General features: G+C 41.4%; 1 protein-coding gene across 4 annotated transcripts in view; it reads left to right on the plus strand.

Moving 5' to 3' along the window:
• The window catches only part of LOC137122978 (ephrin type-A receptor 7-like), a 133,938-nt gene that overhangs the window by 81,295 nt on the left and 39,767 nt on the right, over positions 1–12,876 (plus strand). For all 4 annotated transcript variants that reach the window (XM_067496293.1, XM_067496276.1, XM_067496284.1 and 1 more), the window contains exons 4-5: positions 5,828–5,983; positions 11,541–11,870. In XM_067496293.1, the coding sequence (XP_067352394.1) occupies positions 5,828–5,983; positions 11,541–11,870 (486 nt within the window). The remainder of the gene's footprint in view (positions 1–5,827; positions 5,984–11,540; positions 11,871–12,876) is intronic.

The following is a 12,876-nucleotide window of genomic DNA, read 5'->3' on the forward strand; positions in this document are numbered from 1 at the left end:
CTCATTTTTTTCCCTTGGTGTTCTGTCTTTTTCACTCTGTGTGTGTGTGTGTGTGTGTGTGTGTGTGTGTGTGTGTGTGTGTGTGTGTGTGTGTGTGTGTGTGTGTGTGTGTGTGTGTGTGTGTGTGTGTGTGTGTGTGTGTGTGTGTGTGTGTGTGTGTGTGTGTGTGTCATGTTGCGTTTGAGGTATGCGGAAGTACCCGTATCTAAGAGTGTGAATGCATCGCTGTTAGCTGTTCCCCTGGTTCAGGTGTATTAGTGTTTATTTGTCTGCGTGTGCTGCACTGTGTGTCTGAAAAAGACTGGGCCCTTTGGTGCTGTGATGTAACAAGACAGCTCTTTGTGTCTGTTCTGTGATGTAACCACTATTGTTAAATGTTGTATGTCTGTGTGAGGGGGGGAAAAAATCCAGTGAATGGGAGCGGTGGGCGCTTGCATTCATGCAGCTGTGTGAAATTGTGTGCTTTCGTACGTGTCTGTCACAGCGCATCCCTGCCACTGTGTGACGTGTCTCCGCTGGCAGAATTACACGTGTCCACCGGAAAGCTCGTACGCGGCGCGGCTGACATTAAGACCCCCTGGCGGCATTGTTCGACAGTTATCCTCCTGTGTTCTTTGTGTGATGTCAGTCTGCGGTTAGCAGGGCAGAACAGTGAATAAAATAATAAAGCAAAGCGTTGACCTGAATGGCACGGCTCTGAGGTTTCTCCCTGATTACACTGTGAGGCAGCAGCCAGTCAGTGGGTGGACCTGAATGAGGTCTTTACTTTGAGCTAATAACAGGATTTATGCTGTAATTCAGGGCTTAGTTATATCTTTAAAGCAGCTAGACATGCAGACAGGTTATGACACGGCGTGTAGCACAAAAGAAAATTGTTGTCTCCAAAAAAGCAAACCATGGAAAGTGTCACAAAATTGCTTTTTTCATCAGTCACTTAATGTCAGTCTAGAACGGCAGAAACCAAAGGCTGATGATTGAAGATTTGATACCGTTATTCAATCCAAATATCACTGTCTCGCGACTTTTATATTCATGTGTTTTGCTACTGGGAGAAAATGTTTTTTGTTAAAGCAGGTTTTTATTGTGCACTACTTTAGTCATTACAGAGGCAGACGACTCTCTAAGGGTTTACTGATCTCTAGGCCTCTGCACTCATTTGTCATTTGTTTTGTTTTTTTGCTACAGAACATTGATACTTATACAAAACAGAAGAGCACTCTTGCTAGTATTGACAACTGGGATCTGCTTTCTCAGAGCGCTTTGAATGTTTAATTTTCTCTTTCAGCAGACAGAAGGTAGTCATTGCTCTAACGTGAAAAACTGTGTTTCACAACACTGGAGATGAGGCATTAATAATATACAATATATGCTGTTGCTTTAACAACCTGCACAGCTTTTTAATTTTTTTCTACATTTATACTGTAGTTAATATTGTTAAACACTTTTTCTCCCTTGTTGTGGTTCAAGTCCATATGTCTTCAAATTCATTCCTGTTAAGTGCAATTCCAAATGCTCAACTTTAGACTCATCTGAACTCAATAACCTTCTCTTTTTTTTTTTCTCGACACGATTTAATGTTCTGAAATACTTAAAACGAACCAAGCGGTCATTTCTTTCAAACTCCATCCTGTCTGATCTGGTGTGTGTGTGTGTGTGTGTGTGTGTGTGTGTGTGTGTGTGTGTGTCCTTCAAAGCAGTTTGGTGGTAATGAGAATCATTTTTTGGGATGTTAAAGCTGCCTACTAGCTGAAAGAATTAGCATCAAACTCCACATCACCCACATAGAGGGCATTGATCTAAATTACAGCTCCTTGAATTGTTGATTTCTACCTGCTGGAAATCCCTTGTATCTCTTTTTCATGCCAGTTTCTGTTGCATGCCTTGTAAACCTCTGCAAAAATACAGCAAATACAGGTAAGACATTTTAACCCAGTGCAAAGAAACGATGAAATTACAAACCACTGGCAATGTCATTTGGTTTCTCTTCTGTTGTTTGATTTGGATGTTTTTGGGTAAGTTTATTGTGTGTGTGTGTGTGTGTCTAAAGCAAAGTTGTTGTTTTTTAGTGTTATTAATATTAATTAATGTGTGCTGTCAGGGAGGCAAAGAAACAATTCATTACTCAGATTCATTGTGTTAAGTGTTCAATGATTTATTAATGGGCATGCTTAAGGTTAGAGACAAGAAAGGGAAGAGAAGGGCAAAGTATAAATTGAATCCTCCCACAAAGACAAAACTCATTTGTGACCTTGTTGAAATGTGGATTCTTAAAGCCTTTAATTCATTAGATGTCAGAACCGTTGGCATGTATCAAATCTTCACTTATCTGATTAGATGCCCAGTTTTTCCTTTCCTGCTTCTAATCCTACCACCAACAGCCTCATAGTGAGTATATCTCAGAGAGTGCTCCTGTTGCATATATTCCCACTCTACATGACATAGTGTCACTCACTGTTCTCATCTGTATGCTTTATGTGCGTGCTTATCTGTTTTTCTGGCTTTATCTGTCAAGCTGAAGGGGTCTATCTCTGTCCCCGTTTAATGTCTTTTCTCCATACAGTATGTAGCCTACTGTCTTTCTGTCTCTCACACGCCATCTGTCTGGCTGTCGGTGTCTCTGTCTCTCCTAACAATCCCTCGCTGCAGTTGGTCTCCTGCTCCATCCTCCATTCCTTCTAAGAGTTGGCATGTCGCTGCATATCTATATTATTACACCTTGAAATAATAAGTGTGTGTGTGTGTGTGTATGGGTGTGTGCTGCCATGTTCCTTTTAATCGAGGCTCCCAGTCGACACATAGGACAAATTGATCAGTTGGTTTGCCAGCTGTCCTGGCAGAGTTCTCCTTCTGTCTCTCTATTTCTCCAACCACCCCCACTCCCTTTCTCTCGCTGACACACTCATTTCCAGTTTAACTTGCATACCTTGGCAATGAAAATGCAAAGAAGAGATAAAAAAAAAAAAACATGTTTTCTAATTATTGGAGTGGTCTTCCTTACACACACAGTCTGCTTCTTTTTACTGCTTCATGCATTTTAGAAAATCCACATTCTCCCATTGGCAGATGGCTGCTAGCCCATTTTGACTGACGTGACCTTGCCTGGCATTGATTGTTGACAGCCCTGCGAAGAGAGTGATGGGCAGCGTCCGAAGCCAGCTCCTTTTGTTATCTGAGCTGCACATATTGTCTTGATACACCATATCATTAGACACACGTTTCCAAGGTGAGCTGGCAAAATCGGTACCCACGCTGAATTGAAGAGATAAGTCGTAGTTGCGGCCAGCTACGAATACGGCTAGCCTGCTTTTAAGCATGATGGGTAGAAAATGCAAAATCCATTTCTGGTCTCATAAATCAATGCATAATGTTGCCATGATTCTGGCGCTTATTCACGCTTGATGTTCTTGGCGTGGTGAGGGAACGGTGGCCGCACCATCAGGAACAAAGAGTTTACTCCAGTGCTGCTTGACAGGGCGTGTGTGTGTGTGTGTGTTTGTGTTGTTCCCATGCTTGGCTGTGCTGTGATCTGAAAGCGAGAGGCTTTTCTCTGTGTAATGACAGACATTAGAAAGTCGATTACAAGCGTCTCACAGCCTTGCATACGCAACTCAAGAGGTATGCACACATGCACGTGAGTGAAAAACATACTCGCGCTTGTCCAAGCCAGGAGAGGCTGGCTGTGCCTGCTAATCAATGTGTGATTGCAGGCCTTTTGTGTGTGTGCTTTGTAAGAGTGGCTGAGTAAAAGGATAACAGACGCCTCTTAATTATTGTTCTTGTTCCTTGATGGATGTTTATAAATGAATTTCGGAATGACAGACTTGTGCCGTGTGCACCTCAGCTTTTTCACACTTGCTCTTATACACGGGTCTGCCTCTCTGGATGACGCAGCCTAATTCAGTGCAATTACAGCACACAGGTGGGCGAGATGCTCTGCTGGCCTGCTGCAGGAAGCGCCACTCACTGTTTAGGCTCACCCCTGAAGTCCACTCCCCATTTCTCATATTTTGAGTTGAAGAAACGGCCGAGCCTTGATTAGTGGCGCTAACGTTAACGACATCACTAGGTTTTAAGTCACAGTTCAGGGCATCATAAACTCAGATGACTGTCTGCCTGTTGGAACTAACTCATGTTTTGAGTAATGCAAATCTTTAGCTCTAATTTTTGTTTATCAACACACTTCATTTTCCTATCACTTATTTAACTTAAACACTGCCATATTCTGTGATCTCAAGTTATGCTTACTCCACACTGACACACATACTTAATATTGAATAGATATGTCAATCAATGGTAATGAGTCCAGCCAAAACCGATCCCCATCTCCCATAGAAAACACCCACAGTGACAAGAAGCCATGACTAAATAATGAGGTAATAGCTGGTTCAGTCTAAATATCGCTCGCGCTTCTCAAATCTGGGGAGTTAATAACGCACACGAAAGGCTAGTCTGCTGGAGTTTATGCTCTTTTAATTGAAAGGGAGGGAGAAAAGGGAAGTCAAATTCAGGAAATATGAGAATGGGTGACCAGGAGAAGAGATGAGAATACAAAGCAAAGAAGAAAAGACCATGTTTAAAGAGTAGGAAAGGGGGTAAAAAGAGAGAGATGTAATAGCAGAGTAAAGGGAATGCAGGGCAGAGAGGAAAAATGAAAGGAGAGTGCATACCAGGAGTTGTTAATGTGGACCTGCGGTTTAGAATACAGTCTCAGAAGAAATGAGGCCGGAGCATCGAGCAGAAGCTGACTGCCTGATTTCACACCCATTATCACCTGCTACAAAGGCACGGCAAGTGGAAAATGAAACTGCATAGTGGAAGAGTGTAAAAGAACCTGTTTTATTCTGTGCATTTGTGAATTGTGTGTTAATGCGCCGTGTGTTGTCACACACACACACAACACTAAGCTTCTCTTACATGGTGTGTGTCCTCCTGTGTTGCAACTCTAAGTTCTTCCCACATAGAAAAATCATTCCACTAAATATTAGGGCCACATTTCTGTATTTTATCCGGCTCCGTTTATACTTTGTTTCTTGGGCTGAGTCCGACCCAAATCAGAATAGCTGTCTGATCCAACAACCAATCCCACAATTTCTGGCACACACTGAGAGTCTTCCTGGCTGTCGGGCAACACTGGAAGCTAATAGGCAGAATTAGCCCAGATGTGGAAGTATATGAGCCAGACTCTACCCCATGTCCCGGGCGAATATTGGACCACATTCTTTCTCCAGGAGCATTGCTCCACATTTGTGCAGGAGGAGATATTTAAAAACCACCAGTAAATAAGCCTGTGTTGTTTTGCTTGGCTGGTTCAGTCCAGCAGCAGCAGTCTTTGATGTCATTTGCCAAGACCACTGATCACACGTAATGGGTTTGTCAGATGGATTTAGCCAAAGTCGTCTTTTCCCCCATAATCCTATCCATTTGTGTGTGTGCTTCTGTGTGGATGTGCACCCCCCTTCCTCCTCCACACACACACACACACACACACACACACACACACACACTCCCTCTCCATTCATTCATAATTCTCTCTGTCATGTCTTAGAAGAGCTTTTTTTCCTTAGGCTGTAAAATACTGCTGTGCTAAATGGAATAGTGGTATTTCTATGCAAACAAGTGAAAATGCATAAGTGGTATTAAAGTCCTTTAAATAACCATGAAAAGACCTTAAGATAACAACCTCTTGTATCCTTTTTTTTTTTAAACCATCTTTTTTGCAAGAATGTGGGATTTATTTAATGTACATAAATGTCCTTTCAATGGGATTTCCCTTGTTAGGATTTTTGGACATATCTGATGTGTATTTCTCTCTGTTTCTCTTCTGCAGCATGTCCCCCTGGATCCTACAAGATGTCCTCCAGGCAGCAGGAGTGTTTTCCCTGCCCTGCCAACAGTGTTGCAGAAGAGGAAGGATCTGTGGTGTGTGTGTGCGAGGAGGACCACTTCAGGACTCCCTTGGACACTCCCTCAGCACCGTGCACACGTAATAAGATTATTAATGTCTATATTTATGTGTCTCCAATGACCTTTTGGTGTTCTATTTTTCTACCACAGCACCCCATCCTTCTTGTGCTGTAGTTTCATCTTGACATTTTTTTGCATTAAAGTAGCAGTTACATGTTTGTAAGCCAATCATTATCTCAGCCACCTCTTCAGAGTTTCATACATCTGCATTTGGCATTTACCTCTTTATCCATAAAGATCACTTTGCTCCTGTGGTTAGCCTGTCCTTCACCCCTCTATCCCTCTATCCTTTTTATCCACCTCCCTTTTCCCCGTCACATCGCACCTCCATCTGACCTGTACCCACCATCCCGGTCCCAGTATCATCATCTATCCTTATTCTCCATGTCCCCCCTTTCCCATATGTGTCTCATATCCTCCAACCTTCACTTCTCCTTCACCACATAGCCCTCCACTAGTACTGAATGTTATTAGTGTGCAAAACAAAAACAGATGAGGTCTTGGATTGTTGACCAGGAATTAGCCTGTTCCACAGTTAAAAGAAAGTGTTCTCTATTTATCCGTGTCCATCATTTCGTGTTTCAGGATGGACTTTCGACATTACCCACTACATTTTGTTCCATTCCCTGCAGCCACTTTCTCTCTCTTAACCTTTTATCACTTCTATCACCCATCTACCCTTCATCTCTCCTAACATTATGTCCCCATAATGTGTTTGGCCAAGAAGTCCATCACCCCATTTTCTCCATCTTTTTGCTCACCCTTGTGCATTCACTAAATATTCCTCTACATTTCTCTTGACGGTACGCATTCATTTTCCTGCTCTACCTCCATTATCCACCCTTTCATGCAACCGCGGTCTTTTTCTTACGCCCTCACTCCTTTTTTTGACCCCTGAACACACACTTGCCTCCTTACTCTGTATGTCTTTTTAACTTAGCCATTCATCCCTCTTCCTTCCACACACTGTCCCTTCGCATTTTCGTTCCTCTTTATCCGTTTCATCGATGCTTTATCACCCCATTCTTCTTCTCTCTGTCAAACTGAAATCTCATCCCTCTATCCTCAAGCGACAAAACCTATAATCTTATCCCCACTGTCCATGCATTATACCTTCATTCCTTACCTCTTGACCTTCTCTTGCCATCGTTCACCCCTTCTATACAGAATACCATTCTTCTCCGATCAAGATGCACTACAAGGCCAATAAGACAAAGTCCATACAGAGCCCCATTGATTTCTGTATGGAAAACAGCTTTATCGATATAGCTTAGTAATTAGATGGAGGAATAATGGGCTCCATCTCAGGAGTACTTGGGGCACTAAAACCGTAGGGTCACTAGGTCTGTGCGTGCATGCTTGTATACATACACATTCACTAGTCGTACATAAACATGTGTAAGTGTGTGGTCATACTAGTTTTTATGGGAACTTCAATGGAAGAGTTTAATTACAATATTGATCCCAGAGCTCTCTGATCCCTGTGTGATAACATTTATAGCAGCCTAATGACCACATTAATTACACTATTGATTCAGTAATTATGATTATCCCCAGATTCAGCTAATCCGCCTTATGGTATGGATGAAGAAAGAAAGAGAGAGGTTGATGAACCTAGAATTAGAAGAATAAAAGAAAAACTGCAATTTTTGCCAGATGAATAATGTTTGTTATCTGATCAAAAGTATAATGTAGTTTAAATTTCTTTTCCCTTTGCCATTAATGAGTGTAACCACAGTGAGATGGAAGTTCGGTCTCTGAATTAATAGATAGTTTAAAGCTGCGGTATGCGATTTATTTTGTGGAAAAGGTATCTTATTGTGGAGAGGTGCTGCCAGTGCCTCTAATGTAGAGACTCGCAGAAGAGCACTGGCAGTCAAGCATAGATATGTACTTCCTAAAATGTTTTGAGCGAGGCTCACCCTCAGACCCAATCAGAGAATTTCAGTGATTTCTGCTCCTGCTTGCTTCCGTCAGTTTTGTAGCATTCATATTTATTGTAAGTTGATAGTCTAATAACTGAAGGCAGAGCTGAAGGTAGAGTTTTAAGCTACTATTAGCTAAAGTTTCATGTTATAGCATGTCTATAGTTCATGGTAACTGTTTACATTTTTTCCGTTACATCTCACTATTTAAATATTTTTCTTAAAGTAAAACTTTGGCCAGAAGAAATGACTCACTAAAGGTAACTTCTGTGACTTTTGTTTTGGCAGAGTGAAACTACTGCTTACAGATGGAATGGAAATTATTGTGGCATAATAACTGTAAGGCAAAATTACATGCATAATGTTGGGCAATATGCACTCACTGGCCACTTCATTAGGTACACATGTGCCATCTAATGCAGTCTAATGCAATCCAATAGAGCATGTGGTGGTTCTGACATTGTCTAACGTACAACTCTGCCACCCACTGTGACTTCTATTAAAAACATAAAGCAGAATTACCGCCTTAAGTTTTAACTTAAAAAAACGGACCTTGTAAAAGTAGAATCTATAGCAGAGCTGCTGTATGGGATTGAATTTGATTGTACTGGGGTACCTAATGAAGTGCCTAGTGAGTGTGTGTCTCACTAAGATGATGTTTGAGTAGAAACATTTTGTTATTTGTTTTCTTCTGGCTTTAATGGCAAAAGTGTTAAACCGCGAATTTTGGGATATCTTTGATAATAAACTGTAAATAAAGGATGCAAATTTCACATCCTTCCCTAAAATAGAGAGAGCAAACAAAAACTACTAAAGACTATTTGGTATCATCAGCGCCTGAACTGTGCAGCTAATTATATTTTTACTATTAAAATAGACTAGTACTACCAATGATAGCCAAGATTTTGAGGTACAAGGGTTAGACAACTTGTAACAAGCTTTTGGCAATCGCTGGCTATTTTATTTTTTTAATGTTTGTTTTGACTTATTTATATAGTTTTCTCTTCTTTGGTAAATATCCATTTTAAATTTTTAACTTTTTCCCTAGGCTCCAGCCATAGTGTAAAACATATCAAGAACATGCTTGTATTTGCCAGGATGCATTGCACTGAAGCAGCACTGTAGACTCATGTGGTTGACAGGGCCAAAGGAGAGGAAGGGTCGAGACAGAGATAAACGACGTGAAAGAGAGCAGCAAAAAAGTTGAGGCAGAGATGTTTTAACTGAGATTTGAAGAGGAGAAAAGCGAAAAAGAAAACTTTAATTGAGAGAGGCCGTGCAAGGCCAAGAAAGCGTAAAAACGAGATAGAGGGATATCGCGTCCAGCTGTGTCTATACTTTCTCTCTCTCTGTGTGTGTGTGTGTGTGTGTGTGTGCTCACACTCAGTGTCCTCTGGACTTATGTAACCTTGTGCTCCACGTGGGTTCGGGAGCAGGACACAGCTGTGGCATGTGACAGCACGCACACAGCAGCACACCTTCACTTATTCATTACATAGCACATGCAGCCTGTACACATATAAAATTCATGGCCTTTAATGGACTTTAGCTCTATTCAGCCTCTATATGCAAGGGGCCTGCTAAAAAAGGCAGTGGTCAAGACACTGACTTAGTGATCAGATGAGTCCCCTAGCCTGTGCTGTGTAATAGAGCTGTCCAATCTTTTAAATACACAGCAATGTAGTGGGCCGACTCCTGTGGTGCATCTGATACCCTCACAACAGATTAGACTAGAAAAAGCTATTTCTGAGGAAATTATGTTGGAGAGCTGATACTCTTGCCTGGAAGATGCTGAGCATTTAGGAGTTGTACATTTAGAGGTGTAAAATTGTAGACAAAACTGGAAAAGTTGAATGGAAACAGAAGTGGACAGGAATATATGAACAAAGGGATCACTGAGACAGAAAAGGAAAAAGGAAATGAAGAAATGGTGGAAAGAATTGACATAAAAGAAAAGGAAGTTTTGACTTTACTGGGACATTTACTTTGACAATCTGTTATGTTTCCCAGCATTCTTCTGTTGCTTACTCACACTTTTATTTTGAAAATTTGTCATTTTTCTGTGCATCGTGTAAGGTTCTAAATCAGAGGGTATTTCATTTGAAAACAATACCCTATTGTAAAGGAAGGGTCTTTGCCTTGCAAAATGGACAACAACACAAAACTATAACTTTCGGTGAGGTGCTAAATCAGACACCTTGAATCAAATACTATAGCTCATACTGATACAGTCTTACAAGCAGCAGTAGTAGTATCTGATACACTACTAATGTACAAGTAACCAAATGCAAACTTGTCTGGTTTCATTTAGAGGTGGGAAGGAGGGCGAAGGACTGAAATGGAATGAGAACAAAGGGTAGGAAGGATGGAAGGAAAGAAAATGATAAAAGGGAGGGATCAGAATAAGGAGAGAAGGTTTTGGGGGGGATCGAGGTCACGAGGAAAGAAAAGATGAGTAAAGGATGCAAAGAACGAAGATGGAAGAATGCTGAGAAGGAAATGAAGCTGCGCTCTGTTTAAATAAACAGGACAGAGGTAACATTTTATAAAATGGATGGATGATGGTGCATCAAATGGAGGGAGAAAAGGAGGGAGGATAGATGGATAGAGGAGAGCGGGAGGGAGATGGATGTAGACATATTGAGTGTTTTCCAAAAACAAGCTGTAATGCTGAACTGGGCAAACTGCCTGAAACGTGGCCTCATATAATAGGCAACATCACAAAAACTGTAAATTGTTCAAAAAAAAAAAAAATCTCAAAACTATCGCTTCAAAAAACGCAGTAATACATTTTATGTGACGATATTCAACAAAATATGGTGTTTTAAAAACAGCCCTTGTCTGTGACTTGAAAAAGACTTCTTTGGATGCCTGTTGTAATGGCTCCCAGGAAAACTTTTAGATGTAAAAAGTATAAAATAGAATGAAATGAAACAACATAATGGCAATAACACACGTTTAGAAAGTTTAACAAAGTTTCTGCGACAAATTGTTCAGCGAAGAAAGGGGCTAAATAATAATAGAGCGAGAATATATACTGTAGGTGTGAGAGCTGTTGCACAGCTATCTCCCCAATTAGCGCTAAAAGCCATCTCCATGGCAACTCACGTATTTACCAATGGTAAGTGGAGGACTTGCTCCATGTAGAACTATTGCTATGAGCACATAATGGACACGGTTGCAATGGAGGCTCCTGTGCACACACATTCAGGCCAAAAGCCAAACAAGGTGCAGGTTAGAAATGGTATTTTATGCATTCAAAACATAGACGTACCCCCCGAATCTTAACTGTTTCCATGCTTTTCCTTAAAGTTTTATTACATACTCTATTTCAATTCAGTGTTTTGTTTTGTTTTTTACGCCCACCACCAAGTCACAACAATGCCACGGATACTAATATAAAGCATAAAATCTTCCAGATTTTCAATTGCCTAGTCCCACTGGGATCCAGTGGTTCTCATCACAAAGAATTGTTAACAAATCCTGGATTAAACGGGATTATCGTAGCATGGTGACACCTTAATACACAATGAACATCGTCCATCATGTTTGAATCTCTGGCAGCTTTGCAGGTGACTGTGTTTTATTGATTTGCATGGACAAATTATAATATCATTGGTCGATTTAAATGACATTATCTTGTCCCCGCAGGGCCTCCCTCCCCACCTAGAGACCTCGTTTACACCCTGAAGCAGTCCACACTGATCTTGGACTGGGCCGCACCGTCCGACACGGGAGGCAGGGTGGATCTAACCTACAGCGTCGGGTGCAGGCGGTGCACCGGGAGGCAGTGTGAACCGTGCGGAGCCAGTGTTGGCTTTGTGCCTCAGCAGGTCGGCCTGACGGAAAGAACGGTGACTGTGGTCAATCTTCTTCCCAACACCAACTACACGTTCAGTGTAGAAGCCTTGAACGGAGTGTCCGAGCTGCTGCCCAACAAGAGATTCTACACCCAGGTCAACGTGTCAACAAGCCTACCTGGTGAGTCGCATTTGATCTTTAAACACGCTCACACTCATGAAGCCATGTGTAAGGAAACTAAACTTGACTGTCCATTTTAAATTAACCCACAAGGCTGCACAGTCTGAAAACAAAGAGCTAAAAAAAAATAAAGTCACACTGCATTTCCAGGACACACGTGCAGGTCCCTGGAATGCTTTGCATTCACACTGCATTCTGTGTAATCTAAAAATCAGCTGCATTGCATGGCTTTCTCAATTTGAATATCTTACAGAAGGCTACATTTAAAGGAAATCCACTTGGATTTGGCCGATTTGACTAAATTTACAGTGGCTTTTCCAAAAGGTTGAGAGGGAATTAGCCCTAATGTTTGTGCTACTTTGCTATATACTGTATTGTGGTGATGTTTGAAAGTTCTTGGTGAGAAAAGATCTCCATGACTGGGTCTGATTGATTCTTACAGCATCTCATCCTTTTGCGATTAGCTTACTGTTGCTGTCTGGAACAAATAAATAAATTTAAATATACAGCGCTGTCTATGCCATTGTAATATGCTTTTTTCACATTTGACTTCTATTCTTTTTTGGTTTTATAAAATAACATAAACCTGTTATGACCTCAGTGGAGGCAGTTGTCAGTTCATTAAGGGTGGGCTGATTCTATACATACACACACCAGCATTCCAAACACTTGCAGCCACTGTGTACAAATCCCTGTACATAAATAAATCCATGTAGAAGTGCAGGCTCACTGTGACCTTTACACCTATACAACATATAACAATAGTGCACACATGGCATCCAAAACAAAATGTGCGTCTCGCGGAGTGATTTTCATTTATGTGTGCATAGCAAAAAATCTCGGCGGTGGAGGTGATCTCATTTTCATTAGCAGAAGTCTTCAGCAGGCCGTTAGCCGGGGGCTTGAAAAAGCACTTTGCCAAGTAGCCCTGTCAACCTGCTCTGCAGCAGCACTATTTGGAAGAGCTCAACTGTGAAAAGACCACACACACAGACACACACACAAA

The sequence above is a fragment of the Channa argus genome, chromosome 1, assembly GCF_033026475.1.
Source record: "Channa argus isolate prfri chromosome 1, Channa argus male v1.0, whole genome shotgun sequence".
Taxonomy (NCBI): domain Eukaryota; kingdom Metazoa; phylum Chordata; class Actinopteri; order Anabantiformes; family Channidae; genus Channa; species Channa argus.